General features: G+C 45.5%; 1 protein-coding gene across 1 annotated transcript; it reads right to left on the reverse strand.

Annotated features, from left to right (window-relative positions):
* Window positions 1-1,071: 1,071 nt before the first annotated feature.
* ATP5PO (ATP synthase peripheral stalk subunit OSCP) lies at window positions 1,072-9,074 on the reverse strand. The gene is made up of 7 exons (XM_044287754.1): window positions 8,965-9,074; window positions 7,022-7,072; window positions 4,951-5,061; window positions 3,880-4,009; window positions 2,408-2,520; window positions 1,634-1,720; window positions 1,072-1,253 (listed from the first exon to the last, which is right to left on the reverse strand). The coding sequence occupies exons 1-7, from the start codon at window positions 8,992-8,994 to the stop codon at window positions 1,140-1,142; spliced, it is 636 nt and encodes a 211-aa protein (XP_044143689.1). The 5' UTR covers window positions 8,995-9,074; the 3' UTR covers window positions 1,072-1,139.
* Window positions 9,075-18,236: the final 9,162 nt, after the last annotated feature.

An 18,236-nucleotide genomic window follows, 5' to 3' on the forward strand; every position in this document is an offset into this window, starting at 1 on the left:
GGGGAGGAAAAAAATAAATAAAAAAAAAAGTGTTCAGTCCCACTGTTCCAGCACCACGGCCCTGTTCATGTTCCTTGGCTTGGTCTCGTGACCACTGTGGCCAGTCATTAGCACATCACTGCTAGGAATGGGCAAGTCTGGACAATCCCTTTAAGGCTTCATGCACACACAGCCGTTGCTGCTTGCGGATCTGCAAGACATGGATGCCGGCCGTATGTGTTCCACATTTTGCAGAACAGCATGTCCTGCCCTACGTTAAAACTTTCTTGTTTTGTTTGCAAAATGGACAAGAATAGGACATGTTCTATTTTTTCTAGTGCAATGGAACAGATATAAGGATAGCACAGTGTGCTGTCCGTATCTTTTGCCGCCCCACTGAATGGGTCCACATCCAATCCGCAAAATATGTGAAGCAGATGCAGACCAAAACTATGGTCATGTGCATGACCCTAACTAACAGAGGGGTGTCAAGACTTACCATGAGCATTTCTTTAGTATTAGAGCTGGGATCAGCAACCTTCAGCACTCCAGCTGCTGTGAAACAACTCCCAGCATGCACACTTAACTTGGATGTTCTAACTTCTACAGAAGTAAAAGTAGGATTCTGGGAGTTGTAGTTCCAGAACAGCTGGAGTGCTGGAGGTTGCCGATTGATGTGAACCAGGAAAACCACATAGTGATATCATACTGCTAGGATAAAACATCACATTATCACTGATACTTTAGCACTGTGTTCCCTCCACAGTAGCCCCCATCATCCAGCTCTAGGAGGACCTGCAGCTGGCCCCATTCATTTGAATAGGGCAGGGGCACAGCAATGAGTCCCCTTCAGTCTTTCGATGGGTGGGGGTCCCAAAGGTCTGCTCAAACTGATGGGATATCCTAGAGATGAGAATTGCGGGCTTCCTTCAGGCCACTTGTGGTGGATGGCTGTGAACCCCCAATCTTCAACACTTTAGTCAGGCTCTGTGCATACCATGGTGTGGAGGAAACATACCACTGCAGGAACTTCACGTCGGCGCAATGTGTCAGTGACCAGAATATCTTCAGGAAAACTCAACATCAGATAAATTACACTCAGTAAAATTATTTATTTTGTTACGGGTAAATCGGACAAACTATTCAGCGGAGAGGTTTCTTTACACGGTGTCCTTCATGACCTTGGTCAACTTCTGGATCTTGGTTTTTGTGGACATGTCAATGTATTTGTCCCCAATGCCGACAACCATTCCTCCCAAGAGTGAGGGGTCAGTCTAAAATGTTAAGCACAAGATGGAAATCATTAGTGAACCTTTACAGAATGTTAACGGCAGATGTCTGATTGTCAGCACCCCTACATATTTCCCTAGAAAAGTTGACACAGATGGCACAGCCTTCTTGTAAATGGAGGCACAGATAGCACTCTGTTGCTACCTCTCCCTATAAATGATGGCAGCAATTATTGTTGCCTCTCCTTGTAAATGATGGAGGCACAATCCAAGGGCTCTGTCTGGTATTGCAGCTCAGCTACATTTAACTGAAGGCAATACCAGACATAGCCTACAGACCATAGCAGTCATGTTTCCAGGGATATCCCCTTACAATATTTGAGCCTCATGATGGGGAGAATGACATTCACCATTAAAACACCCACCTTGGTCTCCAGTTTCAATGATTCTCCCTTTGCAAGGAAACCATTGAGGGCGGTCTTCAATTCTGTCAAGCTTGCTTCGTCCAGCGGCTGCAAACAGACGGTAATGAGTATAGGGGAATATTTAAAAAATTGTTAGGGGAAAGGGGCAATCAATGGGACTCCCTCTAATAAGAACCGGGGCCGGTGATGGAGCAACCAGTCGATCATGCACACTACTACTCTAGTCATCCTCTATAGGACCACTGGAGATTGCCGTATTCAGAGATTAATGGAGCAGCAGAGCAAATGCTTGACCTTTGACTCCATTCAGTTTGGGGATACAGAGCCCCCGTTTTCATGATCGATAAAGGGTCCTCAAGTGGGACCCTCACCAATCTAATATTTATCCCCCATTCTGAGGTTAGGGATTAATATTTTCTAACCAGAATACCCCTTTAATTACAACCAATATGGAAGAAAACGGGAAGAGAAAGACCTTAGAAAAATTTAAATCAGGGTACCTAAGACAGACAAATCATTCACTTGTCACCCGCACTTGTTGTAGTAACTCCCAGCATGCACTGCAATCTCTGAAGAAAGTCTGAGCCACCCTCACACTATACAGTATATCCTTCCGCCAGTCACATGTGAACATGTCTCAGCTTAGGGGAGAAGCGTTTCCAAACTTCTTCCCTCCCCAAGACTGGGATCCATGTCACACACCCTTACTATATCCAGGGATAGTGGGCAGCTTAGTCCTTAGCCACCTGTAGAAGGTGTATTGTGGACACTTACGGAGGCCGTGGTGACAGAACACAACACCTCGCCGCGGTGAGCGCTCATCATTTTAGCAAAGGCGCCAATCACTTCTGCAGTGTAGCGCAAACGTCCATTCTCAGCCAGCAAATCTGTGAAGGGAAAGACACGAGTGATGAGGCGAATACTCGACATTACATATGGGTGCTACCATCCCCTCTGTCAAGGTTTAACACTAAGTACTGACTGGACAGAAGGGATACACTACTATCAACAAGGGAAACGATAATGTCTGGAAATAATTATATGCTTCCAGGAGGAATAACAGTGGGACAGCGCAACGCAGAGTTCTGAGAATAGATTCCCCAGAATGGTTATTTCATGGGGGAATCAAGTATTTACGTTACAAGACTTGTCAGGAGAGGGGACGGGTCCCCTTTAAATAACTTAAAACATCCTGCAGATTCGGCACGTTACACGTTTAGGTAACACACAAAATCCATGAATATTCTGCATCGCCTGCACATGACCACGAGTTCCACAAGGCCGTTCATAAGCAACTGAAAATTTCTGTGCAGAAAGTAAAAAAATAATAATCTGGAAGGGGGATCCGCAAAACACCGATATGGGCAGTGTGCGTTCCGCATTGGACATGGTTCTATTTTTTTTTTGCTGGGTTGTCCGCATCTTTTATACCCCCACTGAAATGAACGGGTCCGTATTGGATGGGGACCGAAAAGAGTAGGTAGAACCTGCATAGAAAAGCTGACGGATTAGCCCCACTGATCCTCACTACATAATCTGCACACCGACCAATCAGCGTCAGCCTGGATCCTGGACGTGTTGAATTTACAGAACACACAACTAACCAGTGTGAACATACACCAAGGTATCATGCACATGGCTGCATTTGGGGTTCATGTCATACAGATCCCAGCTACATTCCCAAAATAAATCTCAGCTATTCTGCTCATGACTAACTACTTGTACACTGAATGGTCACATGCATGAGCTCAACAGTAAGGGTTTCTACATAAGGCATACATTTAAAGTCAAGCCCTGTTCACCCGACGGACCAGCCTGCTGCTGGACTCCCCTGCCGCTAGTGTGAAACTAGCCTTATAGAGCAGGAGGAGCTGAGCAGATTGATAGTTTTGTGGGAAAAGGTTCAGTAAAACTTGTAATTTATACATTTATATCTCTGCTTTTTCTACCCTCTGAAGAGCTATCGGTACAGGAGGAGGGGTTATCAGCGATTGATAGCATTGTGTGTACAAGTTAACATAGAGAGACAGCTGTCAATCACTGATACCTCCTCCTCCCCTGTACCAATAGCTTTCCACAGGGCTTCAGATGTAAATGTAAAGATGACATGTTTCACGGAAACACCAGACTATATATCAATCTGCTCAGCTTCTCCTGCTCTATAACATGGGGCTTTCAGATTGCATTGCACCTTTTGGTTCTCTTTAAACCGTGCATGAGCCCTTAGGTGGACACTGGATACTCACTGACAAAGTTTAAGGTGATTGGGGAAAACTTCTCTTTAGTCAGGATGTCGGAGATAGTCTTCTGCTTCAGGGCGCGCTTGATGTGGGGGTTTGCGATAACAATGGATAACTGGGGTTCCTTAATAAGAGTCTGAAAGACAGAATGTGAGGATTGCACATGAAAGGTAAAAACGTACTAACCAATCCAGTGGAGCCAGCGCTTGTCGGTATAAACTTGGGTTCAGGCAGCTGTACCCTATGAGATAATGGAGGTGACTTCTATGTGCTGTTGAATTACTGAGTGCTGCTGCCAAATCAGACTTTCTGCTGTACCGCACCCCCACCTCAGGAGCAGCATCTAACGGGCTAGTGCAGAGGTCAGCAACCTTCGGCACTTCAGCTGCTATGAAACTACAATTCCCAACATGCTCCATTCATTTCTTTGGAAGTGTTGAAAAAAGCAGAGTAAGTATGCATGCTGGGAGTTGTAGCTTCACAACAGCTGGCCTGCCGGAGGTTGCCTACCCCTGGGATAGTCTTTAATAATTTATAATTCTATGTGACAGATGTAATACTGAATTATATCGGTGCTTTACATGACAGAGGTATGTGGCCGTGCTGCAGGTCGCCGCATGGCAAGGAGGGGAAACGGAGGAAGAGACAGCACAATGCCTTCATTGTCAGGATCGGTAGGGGTCCCAATGGTCAGAACCCACCAATCTTGTCCCTATGTGTAATAGGACATAAGATAGTAATGCTCCTTTGCACATTCATTAGGTGTCCTGCCCATGTTTAGCCTTCTTGGATGACGTAATATGGCAGCTTTCCTCCACCCGCTGACTGGCCTATCAGAATAATCTCACATACAGGTCTGAATGGGACTGGTCAGCAACAGGGGAACACGTTTACCCCATAGACCAAGGGTGGCCAAGCCGCGGCTCTCAAGCTGTTGTAGAACTACAATTCCCACCATGCCCTGCTGTAGGCAGTCTGGGCATGCTGGGAGTTGTAGTTTTGCAACAGCTGGAGAGCCGCAGGTTGGGCATCCCTGCCGTAGACACGTGGAGGACTAATCATGGAGGTCCTACTCACAGAGACTCTGTTCAGCTCCTTCTCCACCTGATCCAGTTTCTTCTCCTTGGAGGCGGCAGAGTAGAGGGCGGTGGCGTAGCGGCCTTCCAGACCAAACACCTGGATGGGCGGCTGAAGAAAAACGGAGAAACATTGTAACGAATGTAAGAAAGCAGAAGCATTTGTGAAAATCTGTGACAGGCTATGGGCCGTTCAAACGGCGTTTTGCTCGGAAATTCCACTGGCGGCTGTGTCCTTCCTGCCTACCATTCTTCTGTATGAGAAGCAGCGCTGAAGATTGCAGAGCGGCAGCCTATATCCGCAATTGCGCCGAGAGGGGACATGTCTGCTCCGCGATCTTTAGCGCTGCCTCCCACTAAAAATAATGGAAGGCAGAATTTCTTATACTGCCTCCATTCACTTATACTGGAAACAGACAGGAGAACTAGTGCATGCCCAGTCTGTCCCCAGTATAGGTGAATAGAAGCCACTTATGGACAGGATCCTCCATTAGCGGCCATGTTCCCAGCACAGCGCCAGTATGTAGCTCAGAGGACCCGCGTGTAAACAAGGTTTATTTAAAAGAGGTTGTGTCACTTAAGTAAGTGGCATTTATTATGCAGAGAAAGTTAATACAAGGCACTTACTAATGTACTGTGATTGTCCATATTGCCTCCTTTGCTGGCTGGATTCATTTTTCTCTCACATTATACGCCGCTCGTTTCCATGGTTACGACCACCCTGCAATCCATCAGTGGTGGTCGTGCTTGCACACTATAGGAAAAGTGCTAGACTCTCTGGTGGTTGGGACCGTGGGAGCGCACATAGGCTGATGCTTTTTTTTCTATAGTGTGCAAGCGCGACCACCGCTGATGGATTACAGGGTGGTCGTAACCATGGAAACAGGCAGTGTATAATGTGATGAAAAATGAATCCAGCCAGCAAAGGAGACGATAGGGACAATCTCAATTCATTAGTAAGTGTCTTGTATTAACTTTCTCTACATGATAAATACTATTTGCTGAAGTGAGAGGACCCCTTTAAACTATGGGACATCAGTGCTGACCGTTTAACAAGGATGATTACTAGCTGCGTGCATGTGCAGCTAAAATATAACTAGCCAACCCCTGCTGCTCTGATCCCTCATAGGCCTGTACTGATAACGTCACGTTCATACGACACTGCAGCCAATCACTGGCCTCATGTGATATTCAGACACACGTGCCCGTGAAGGCCAGGGACTGGCTGCAGCAGTCATGTGAACAATGGGCGTGACGTTATCAGTACAGGCCGAGCAGGGGGTGGCACGAGCGGCTAGACATTTTATTTCCGGACATTTCTGAAGGCTCCCAGGCCTGCCACTGCAATCTTCCTGGTAAAGATCCTAAAGGCAAAATACCACTGTATGGCGGTGTGCGGTATAGATTTAAAAAAGTATATAAAAAAATAATTGAAGTCACCCCCCCACTCCTTCCTATTTTACAAACAATTAAAATACACATCATCATCGGTATCGCCGCTTCTGAAAATGTGGAAACTATTAAAATCTGAAAGTATTTATCCTGAATGGTGAACATGATGGAAAAAAAAAAATCTAAATGGTGAATCAATGTTTTTCGCTCACCTCGACCCCTAGAACAAAAAAAATAAAGCGGCCAAAAGGCTATAAGTGGCCCAAAATAGTACCAATAAAAACTACAGGTCACCCCAGAAAAAACAAGCCCTCACACAGCGCTGCTGAGAGAAATAAGTTATGGGTGTCAGAGTATGGCGACACAAAGCAACTTTATTTGTAGTAAAGCGCAATGTGAACACCCAAAAAATAAACCCCAAAAAGCAAATGGTGGAAAAAAAAAACACACATTGGTGGTTAAAGAGATTAATTGTCTAGAACTAGAAAAAGATGGCTGCATTTTCTCAAAAACAGCCATGGGATTCTAACCCCCCCCCCCCCCTTTTTTTATTTTATTATACCTCCTGCCTATTTGCCTAATAATAAAAAAAGTTAGAGAACCCCTTTAAACCCACATGAAGTAATTGCTAGAATCCAGAAAACCCCTACAGTGACAGGAAGGCCGCACTGCAGACTTACCCTCATCAACTTGGCGACAGGTCTGGAGACGCTTGTGCTGAAGGAACGCACCTGGAACACAGAACACACAGGTAAGGTCATATTTCCGTCTTATTACCTAGATCTGGACCCGCACGGAGTGTCTACTGCAACGTCCGCGCTCCTCTGGTCGGGGGAGACCTCACTGCTGGAGACTCGCTCTGCCGTACCAAGCTCTCCTGGAGATCTCACCTACGACATGCCTCCCCCTGTCCGGGCCACTTTTAGACCCCCCTCTATTAGCCAGAGGGATTTCTGACATTGGCTCGGGGTGACTCTAAAGAGCGGCTGTCCTGGTGGCACCATTCCTCAAAGCCTACACACACCTTCTGGGAGATTTGTTATTGCACTTTGCAGATTTTGGGCTAAAAATTTATTTTCTCAATTGGTCTTTATTAAAAATGTTCAGCTGTTTGAGATACAGGGATTAAAAGTCAGGCCATCACTTTCTGTCTTTAAATCCCATCATCTGAAGGCTTATGTGTAGCTCTGACCTCAGATTCACTCATAGCTCAATTCTTATCAAACTGATAGGAATATGGCTTAAATAAGTGTTTATGAGGTCACATGAGCTGTCAGATGAGAGGATACAAAGAAAACAGACTGGTTTTTAACCCTGTATCTCAGAAATGGTTGGACATGTCTCAAACACCTGTTGGGGGGGGGGGGGGGGGAGAAAATAAAAGGTGTCCATAGCCTTTAAAGATGGCCGTGCAGATCAAATCAACCTGAGGGTCGTCAATGCGGTGGCTTCAAAGAGCTCTCAGTGTTTCCTGCCAGGCCCTTCAAGGTGAGTGACGTGACCTTAAAGGGGTAGTGCCAAGGTAGAAACTGATACCCTATCCACAGGATCAGTGGGGGCCCGAACGCTGGGGGCCCCAACAATCCCAAGAACGTGGATGCAGCGGAATGAATCAAGCAGCGAGTCTCGGACGTCCACTGAGGCTCCATCCATATGTATGGGACTAGATCGCCAAGTAAATGAAGGGAGCGGACGTGTGCGAGCTGCCGATCCAGTCATATGGGGACAAGGGACCCCCACCTTACTGATCTGTTCCAGGACCCCCACCGATCAGACACTTAGGCCCAATATTGTGGACTGGTTTTCGATCTTGGCACGACCTTTCACCTGTCCGTGGACTGTGTCCGGCACCAAAGCCTCCAAGTGAACGGGGACTGAACTGCAATACCAGACCCGGCCCACGAGCAGGTGGGGGCGCTCTTTCTAGAGGACTTCATTATTTAATGCAGAAGTACTTGTCTTCTGCGTCATCACTGCCCTTTACTCAGACATAGCTACAAACCCCCAGATCTCAAGAATTAAAAGGGGTTGAGTGTCCCCATTGAGATCTTCCCTGAAAAGCCTGGGCCTTGCTCTGGAGAACTCCCCTGACTTCAATGGGGCCCATATAATGCAAATGTTACCTCCAGAGTTCCATTAGGTAGACATCCCTCTTTAAGGGTGGTCCAGATACACTGCACTGACTATTTTGCGTTCCCCCGGGGGGACGTAAGCAGGACATCCGCGCTGTAATAAGGGTAAGGATGCCGTTGGGCCAGGGCTGACATCTTGTAATCAGATTTATAAAGGATTAAATCAATCTCAAAGTCAGTGACTTATATCCCACTTATACCGCCCCGTGTCCTGGCTCCAGGGTGATATAGAAGTATATACTGGTGTGCAGACCACTAAATAGCACAAAAACAGGCTTACCGACAGCTTACAGACATTGACCTGACATAATGACGTCATGCAGACTATATGCACATATATGAGACCGCAGGTTCCACCATGCTGAGCCTAGCACTGCCATACAGAAGGGGGGAATGACAGGATATGGAGGACTCCTTGAAGGTGACTCTCTCACATGCACAGAGCAGCCATCTTCCCCCTCCTCGGCTTCCTCTATTCCTGTTTCATATACCTTCAAGGAGAGCCTGCCCGCCGCTGCCATCTTCTCCTCCGGCCGCTGTCTAGGTCAAACCGGTGCCTCCCACGAGACAGAGAACGTCGAGCGTCATGACGTCAGATATGTAAATGTCACGGCGCCCTCTGCGGCGCATTGACTTCCGGGTAATGCAGGGCGCGAGAGGGGAAGAGAGAGGCGAAGGGAATGCTCCTATGCGCAGTCCGGGCGCATGCGCACTGAATGATTACGTGGTGGAACATGGTTCATGAATACGGTTTATATAGTATTGGTGGGAAATGTCAGTTGCATAAAGACTGGATACATTTCATGCAGCTGTTGCAGTTAGGCTAGGTTCACACTGGGCATTTTTGCGGCGGCTTTTGGTTCTTCAACGCCTATTGAGAGATGTACCACCTTTGTTTTGCTGTATTTCAACAAAAAAAACGCAGTGTGAACCCAGCCTTAGCCCTGATTCAGGCCAATGCAGCCATGTTACCACCTACGTAAGACCCAGACCCGTGTGCAGGTGAACTGGGCTTATAAGAGACATCTGAGCGATGAGTGAAGCATCTTTCGGCAGTAACGCATCTGTGTGACGGATCCGTTGCCATCTTTAGACTAAATGGCGCAAATTGTACAAGCCAGTGCAAAATCGTGGCCCTTGAAGGGTTCAGGAAGGAGCCCCTCGTGGTCAGAAACCACTGAGGATCAGATGGCGGTTGCTGTGGGCGGCCATACTTGTGTGATGCTGTATACCAGGTGTCAACGACCTTTGGCGCTACAGCTGTTGGGAAACTACAAATCCCAGCATGCTTCATTCATTTCTAATGTGCATGCTGGGAGTTGTAGTTTCACAACAGCTGGAGGTTGCTGACCCCTGGCTGAATGAAGACAAGCCCTTCACCTTCCTGTTAGGACGTATACATGCCTCTCTTGGAGGGACAGCGCCTCTCTGACACAAGTCCCTCTGTCCCTTCTTTTATCCTTAAATGTTCCTCTTTTTGACCTTGGGAATTAATGAATAAATTTACTAAATTGCTCCTTACTCAACTGTCTGTATGGTTTCTACCTGTATATTAGACCAGAATTTCATTATTTGGTGCAATTTGGACCTTAAAATATCTATAATCCAATGATTTATCTGCTAATATTTAAACGGATATTGAAGTACAAGAAAAGAAAAATTGTCCCAAGGGGCTCCACATGCGGGAAAACAAGACAAAAAGCCCCCTCTCACAAGGGCGAGAATTCCGTGCGGGTGCAATGCGGGAGGTGAACGCATTGCACCCGCACTAAATCCGGACCCATTCATTTCTATGGGGCTGTGTACATGAGCGGTGATTTTCACGCATCACTTCTGCGTTGCGTGAAAATCGCAGCATGTTCTATATTCTGCGTATTTCACGTAATGCAGGCCCTATAGAAGTGAATGGGGATGCGTGAAAATCGTGCGCATGCGGTGCGATTTTCACGCATGGTTGCTAGGAGATGATCGGGATCAGCAACCCCATTAAAGTCAATTTACTGTATTATTTTCTCATATAGCCTCCAACTCAAAAACATCTCCCGCATCCGTGCTTTCCTTAACTTTGAATCTGCGAAAATGCTTGTACATGCCCTCATTATCTCCCGCCTAGACTACTGCAACATTCTCCTCTGTGGCCTTCCATCTAGCACCCTCGCACCCCTCCAATCTATCCTCAACTCCGCTGCCCGACTAATCCACCTCTCACCTTATTACTCCTCTGCCTCTCCCCTCTGCCAATCCCTTCACTGGCTCCCCATTGCCCAACGAATCCACTTCAAAGTACTGACAAACACATACAAGGCCGTCCATAACCTGTCCCCTCCCTACATCTCTGAGCTACTTTCCCGATACATCCCCACACGCACTCTCCGATCCTCACAAGACCTCCTTCTCTCCTCTCCTCTTATCGCCTCTTCCCACAATCGACTCCAAGATTTCTCCCTGCATCCCCCATACTCTGGAACTCGCTACCCCAACATATCAGACTCTCACCTACAGTGGAATCCTACAAAAGAAACCTGAAAACCCACCTCTTCAGACAAGCCTACAACCAATGACCCTGCTGCCTCTATACCGCCACGACCAACCCAACCCGCACCTACTGTGTCCTTCTCCCATACCATGTAGATTGTAAGCCCTCACGGGCAGAGTCCTCTCTCCTTCTGTACCAGTTTGTAACTCATCTTGTTTATGATTAGTACAATTGTCTGTTATGTATGTGCACCGCTTATCATATGTACAGCGCTATGGAATGAATGGCGCTTAAATAATAAATAATAATAATATAACATGGTTATAAGGGAAAATAATAGAATTCTTAATCAGTGATGGTCAGTTCGCCAGCGAACACATGCGGGCTGCCATCTTTAGTAAGGTAGACTCACCCGTCCGGCGATGCACAGGTAAGCCCTTACCTGTGCTGAAAGCCGGTCTGAAATCAAATGCGGTCACCGGGAGCAGGCAGTTCCGAGAACAGCCCGATGAAGGCCCCCGGCAGCTGTTCTCGGAACTGCCTGCTCCCGGCAAAGACACAGGTAAGGGCTTACCTGTGCATCGCCGGACGGGTGAGTCTACCTTACTAAAGATGGCAGCCCGCATGTGTTCGCTGGCGAACACTGCAAACTGACCATCACTGTTCTTAATACAGAATGCTTAGTAAAATGTGGCTTAACCCCTTAAGGACACAGGGCGTACAGGTACGCCCTTGTGCCCTGGTACTTAAGGACACAGGGCGTACATGTACGCCCTGTGCATTTTCGATCACTGCCGTGCGGCTGGCAGTGATCGGAACCCGGTGCCTGCTCAAATCATTGAGCAGGCACCTAGGCTAAATGCGCGGGGGGGTCCCGTGACCCCCCCATGTCGGCGATCGCGGCAAACCGCAGGTCAATTCAGACCTGCGGTTTGCTGCGATATCTGCAGTTTATGATCCCCGCGGTCCCTGACCGCGGGGATCAGAAACTTTAGGATTCAAACTTTGTCCAGTATTCCTCCCCCTGCACCCCTGAGTTATTTGGGCACGGTGGGAGGTGCAGGGGGAGGGTTGCGGGCGGTGCGGGAGGCGATCCCCCGCCCGCCTCCCATTGCGTAATCGTTGGCGTCTAGTGGGTATACCAGGGTGCCAGCACATTGCTGGCACCCTGGTATAAACGGCTGACATCGGTGATGCGATGTCAGCCGTTTAACCCTTTCCATACAGCGGTCCGTACGGACCGCTGTATGGAAAAGGTTAACAGTAAGAGGGAGCTCCCTCCCTCTCCCATCGGGGGCTGCTGTGCCTTTGCAGTCCCCCGAATGGAGAGGGAGAGAGCTCCCAGGCAGCCCCCCCAAGCCCCGTCCTTACCCTTCCCCGTCTGCGCAGTTCTGACCATAACTGAGCAGACGGGGAAGGTTCCCATGACAACAGGACGCCTTCTCAGGCGTCCTGCTGTCCATGGTTCTGAACAGATCTGTGCTGAAAGGCATAGATCTGTTCAGACAAAGTGTAAAATATAGTATAGTACTATATATTGTACTGTACTGTATTATGTAGACATCAGACCCACTGGATCTTCAAGAACCAAGTGGGTCTGGGTCAAAAAAAAGTGAAAAATAAAGTAAAAATCAAAAAACACATTTATCACTGATTAAAAATGAAAGAAATAAAATTCCCTACACATGTTTGGTATCGCCGCGTCCGTAACGACCTGATCTATAAAACGGTAATGTTAATTTACCCGAACGGTGAACGCCATAAAAATAAAAAATTAAAAACTATGATGAAATTGGAATTTTGCCCACCTTACTTCCCAAAAAAGGTAATAAAAGTGATCAAAAAAGTCGCATCTATGCCAAAATTGTAACAATCAAACCATTATCTCATCCCGCAAAAATCATACCCTACCCAAGATAATCGCCCAAAAACTGAAAAAGTTATGGCTCTTACACTATGGAAACACTAAAACATGATTTCTTTTGTTTCAAAAATGAAATCATTGTGTAAAACTTACATAAATAAAAAAAAAGTATACATATTAGGTATCGCCGCGTCCGTATTCACCGGCTCTATAAAAATATCACATGACCTAACCCCTCAGATGACCACCGTAAAAAAATAAAAATAAAAACGGTGTAAAAAAAGCCATTTTTTGTCATCTTCCGTCACAAAAAGTGTAATAGCAAGCAATCAAAAAGTCATGTGCACCCCAAAATAGTGCCAATCAAACCGTCATCTCATCCCACAAAAAATGAGACCCTACTTAAGATAATCGCCCAAAAATTTAAAAAACTATGGCTCTTAGACTATGGAGACACTAAAACTTTTTTTTGTTTTAAAAATGAAATTATTGTGTAAAACGTACATAAATAAAAAAAATTGTATACATATTGGGTATCACCGCGTCCGTGACAACCTGCTCTATAAAATTACCACATGATCTAACCTGTCAGATGAATGGTGTAAATAACAAAAAAAAAAAAACGGTGCCAAAAAAGCTATTTCTTGTTACCTTGCCGCACAAAAAGTGTAATATAGAGCAACCAAAAATCATATGTACCCTAAACTTGTACCAACAAAACTGCCACCCTATCCCGTAGTTTCTAAAATGGGGTCACTTTTTTGGAGTTTCTACTCTAGGGGTGCATCAGGGGGGCTTCAAATGGGACATGGTGTCAAAAAAACCAGTCCAGCAAAATCTGCCTTCCAAAAACCGTATGGCATTCCTTTCCTTCTGCGCCCTGCCGTGTGCCCGTACAGCGGTTTACGACCACATATGGGGTGTTTCTGTAAACTACAGAATCAGGGCCATAAATAATGAGTTTTGTTTGGCTGTTAACCCTTGCTTTGTAACTGGAAAAAAAATATTAAAATGGAAAATCTGCCAAAAAAGTGAAATTTTGAAATTGTATCTCTATTTTCTATTAAATCTTGTGCAACACCTAAAGGGTTAACAAAGTTTGTAAAATCAGTTTTGAATACCTTGAGGGGTGTAGTTTCTTAGATGGGGTCACTTTTATGGAGTTTCTACTCTAGGGGTGCATCAGGGGGGCTTCAAATGGGACATGGTGTCAAAAAAACCAGTCCAGCAAAATCTGCCTTCCAAAAACCGTATGGCATTCCTTTCCTTCTGCGCCCTGCCGTGTGCCCGTACAGCAGTTTACAACCACATATGAGGTGTTTCTGTAAACTACAGAATCAGGGCCAGAATAAATGAGTTTTGTTTGGCTGTTAACCCTTGCTTTGTAACTGGAAAAAAAATATTAAAATGGAAAATCTGCCAAAAAAGTGAAATTTTGAAATTGTATCTCTATTTTCTATTAAATCTTGTGCAACACCTAAAGGGTTAACAAAGTTTGTAAAATCAGTTTTGAATACCTTGAGGGGTGTAGTTTCTTAGATGGGGTCACTTTTATGGAGTTTCTACTCTAGGGGTGCATCAGGGGGCTTCAAATGGGACATGGTGTCAAAAAAACTGTCCAGCAAAACATGCCTTCCAAAAACCAAACGGCGCACCTTTCACTCTACGCCCCGCTGTGTGGCCGTACAGTAGTTTACGGCCACATATGGCGTGTTTCTGTAAACGGCAGAGTCAGGGCAATAAAGATACAGTCTTGTTTGGCTGTTAACCCTTGCTTTGTTAGTGGAAAAAATGGGTTAAAATGGAAAATTAGGCAAAAAAATGAAATTCTCAAATTTCATCCCCATTTGCCAATAACTCTTGTGCAACACCTAAAGGGTTAACAAAGTTTGTAAAATCAGTTTTGAATACCTTGAGGGGTGTAGTTTCTTAGATGGGGTCACTTTTATGGAGTTTCTACTCTAGGGGTGCATCAGGGGGCTTCAAATGGGACATGGTGTCAAAAAACCAGTCCAGCAAAATCTGGCTTCCAAAAACCATACGGCGCACCTTTCACTCTACGCCCCGCTGTGTGGCCGTACAGTAGTTTACGGCCACATATGGGGTGTTTCTGTAAACGGCAGAGTCAGGGCAATAAAGATACAGTCTTGTTTGACTGTTAACCCTTGCTTTGTTAGTGGAAAAAATGGGTTAAAATGGAAAATTAGGCAATAAAAGGAAATTCTCAAATTTCATCCCCATTTGCCAATAACTCTTGTGCAACACCTAAAGGGTTAACAAAGTTTGTAAAATCAGTTTTGAATACCTTGAGGGGTGTAGTTTATAGAATGGGGTCATTTTTGGGTGGTTTCTATTATGTAAGCCTCGCAAAGTGACTTCAGACCTGAACTCGTCCCTAAAAATTGGGTTTTTGTAAATTTCTGAAAAATTTCAAGATTTGCTTCTAAACTTCTAAGCCTTGTAACATCCCCAAAAAATAAAATATCATTCCCAAAATAATTCAAACATGAAGTAGACATATGGGGAATGTTAAGTCATCACAATTTTTGGGGGTATTACTATGTATTACAGAAGTAGAGAAACTGAAACTTTGAAATTTGCAAATTTTTCCCAATTTTTGGTAAATTTGACTTTTCTTTATGCAAAAAAAAATATTTTTTTAACTTTATTTTACCAGTGTCATGAAGTACAATATGTGACGAAAAAACAATCTCAGAATGGCCTGGATAAGTCAAAGCGTTTTAAAGTTATCAGCACTTAAAGTGACACTGGTCAGATTTTCAAAAAATGGCCTGGTCCTAAGGTGTAAAAAGGCTGTGTCCCTAAGGGGTTAAGGGGTTAAAAAATAATAATAAATTAACTCACCTCATCCTCTTGTTCGCGCAGCCGACATTATCTTCTTTCTTCATCTTTAAGGACCTGCAACAGGACCTTTGACGTAATCGCGCTCACCACGTGGTGACGTCAGCGCAGGTCCTGCTAAATGAAGATAGAAGATCCCTTTTTTTTTAACCCCTCCAGTGCTATTGTACTATGCATTCTGTATTCAGAATGCTATTATTTTCCCTTATAACCGTGTTATAAGGGAAAATAATAAAATCTACAGAACACCGATCCCAAGCCTGAACTTCTGTGAAGAAGTCCGGGTTTGGGTCTGGGTATCACAATCAGTTTTTTCTCACGCGTGGGCAAAACACATTGCACTCACGCAGAAAAAACTGAGCAATGCAATCGCAGTCAAAACTGACTGAAATTGCATACGCACTCGCACGATTTTCCCTGATCACAGACGCAACGCATCCGGACACGTTCATCTGCAAGGGGCCAAAGGAACTTACACTCACCTAACCGATCCCCAGCTGCTGCAGTTGTGACGGAGCCAGTAATTATGCTTTGGGCGGAGTTAGAGGTGTGGCCTAATATGAAAAAATTGCCGTGATGCACAGTCACATATTGTCCCTCTTTGCGATTGTCACGAACTGTGCCCGCAGCCAAGCTAAGCCTGGCGCAACCACCTCCAGTTGCTACTGGTAACACAGGCGCCTGCCGGAAAGAGCCTGTCCGCGTAACACGGCCGTGACAATATACGGGTGCTGAGAATCAATCAGAGCATTAACTCCCCACACCCTATATTTGCTGCCACCTGGTTCGTAAAGAGAACCACAGTTAGGCCTCATGCACACGACCGTTGTTTTATTCCGTGTCCGTCAAAAAAATATAACCTGTCCTATTATTTTTGCGGAAAACGGTTTGCGGACCCATTCAAGTCAATGGGACTGCTAAAATACACGGAGGCACACAAGATTGTCGTCCGCGTCCGTTTTTTTCCTATCATTTGCATGGCAAACCTGTCTTAGACTTTTTTTTACTTTCCTTTATGTCTGGTGGTCCTCCAAAAATAAAGGAAGACACACGGAACTCCGTTTTGCGGACCAATAAAAACAACTGTCGTGTGCATGAGGCCTAAACCTGAGGATCAGGGATTTTGATACTGTAATTGCCAATCTACCGTCAATTAAGCATCAACTTGCTCCCTGCCGATCGATATCTTATCAATCGCCTATGACCTATTGCACTGTAACACTTGGGTGCTATACCAAAAGACCTATTTGTCACTTTCCTGGACACAATAATCTTCTCTCAGGTGACCCACATCTGATTGGACAGTCCCCATACATTTACAATCGTCATACAATTAAATCTTAAAGGGAACCTGTCACCGGGATTTTGTGTATAGAGCTGAGGACATGGGTTGCTAGATGGCCGCTAGCACATCCGCAATACCCAGTCCCCATAGCTCTGTGTGCTTTTATTGTATAAAAAAACCCGATTTGATACATATGCAAATTAACCTGAGATGAGTCCTGTCCCTGAGATGAGTCCTGTATGTGAGATGAGTCAGGGACAGGACTCATCTCAGGTTAATTTGCATATGTATCAAATCGGGTTTTTTTATACAATAAAAGCACACAGAGCTATGGGGACTGGGTATTGCGGATATGCTAGCGGCCATCTAGCAACCCATGTCCTCAGCTCTATACACAAAATCCCGGTGACAGGTTCCCTTTAACCATAACACTGGAATATATCAATTGTCTCCTGAAGGAAGTTGGATTCTCAAGCTGGTAATATTTCAGAGCGAAAGGAAACAGGCAATTAAAAAGAAATAGTTATTTTTAAGTCAGTCAAAACAAGATGCGTTTTCAAAGATTCACAGAATAAATGGTAGACAAGACATAGGGCATGAAATGTAAACAAAAGGGGTTTAACATTAAAATGATACTTTTCCTAAATGAGTATTATCTAGTCTCTTAGGTTATGTCTAGAGTCCTGCACACATTTAGTATCTTGTCAGAGCGGTTACCACACGGCTCTCTCTTCTGCTGCTGCTCTCTCAACTGAATTCCAAAATGGCTTCCTGCATCCAGCTCACACAGACTGACAGGTTGCCTAGGTAACCAAACTCTGGAATGCCAGTCTGGTGCCATTCCAGTTGTTTCTAACAGAAAATTAGCAGATTAGAAACAGATTAAAACTCCCAAGGGGCAAGTGTACATCCCCGTCCCTTAAATGCAGCTGAATTTAGATGGCTGTGTGTGTGTGTGCGAAACATCATGGCGCTGTGCTATTGTTTACTATAGTAATACACCACCACCATCACAGCGATTTTCAGAAGTTGGGTGGTATGCATATGGGAGTCGTGGCGTGTGATCCCTCACCCTGGGCCGAGACGGAACCACTGTTATCCATGTATTACGTGGCCGCCCTAGGGGAACTGGCCTGAGACGTCCCTTTACATGGCACGACAGTAGCAGATTGTCGGGCGTTCCCCCTGCTCGCTGGTGGAGGAGACCACTGCTATCTCCTCCACAGTACGGGGAGCAGTGATCGGTACTGCCATCACCATATACTGACTCTTTGTT

Source organism: Bufo gargarizans, chromosome 3 (assembly GCF_014858855.1).
Source record: "Bufo gargarizans isolate SCDJY-AF-19 chromosome 3, ASM1485885v1, whole genome shotgun sequence".
Classification (NCBI taxonomy): Eukaryota; Metazoa; Chordata; class Amphibia; order Anura; family Bufonidae; genus Bufo; species Bufo gargarizans.

Coding starts and splice junctions, on each gene's coding strand:
- ATP5PO (XM_044287754.1), bottom strand. CDS start 8,994: ATGGCAGCGGCGGGCAGGCTCTCCTTGAAG. Junction 7,073..8,964: donor CGGGCAGGCTCTCCTTGAAG/GTATATGAAACA, acceptor TCTGTGTTCCAG/GTGCGTTCCTTCAGCACAAG. Junction 1,721..2,407: donor GTTCTGTCACCACGGCCTCC/GTAAGTGTCCAC, acceptor GTCTGTTTGCAG/CCGCTGGACGAAGCAAGCTT.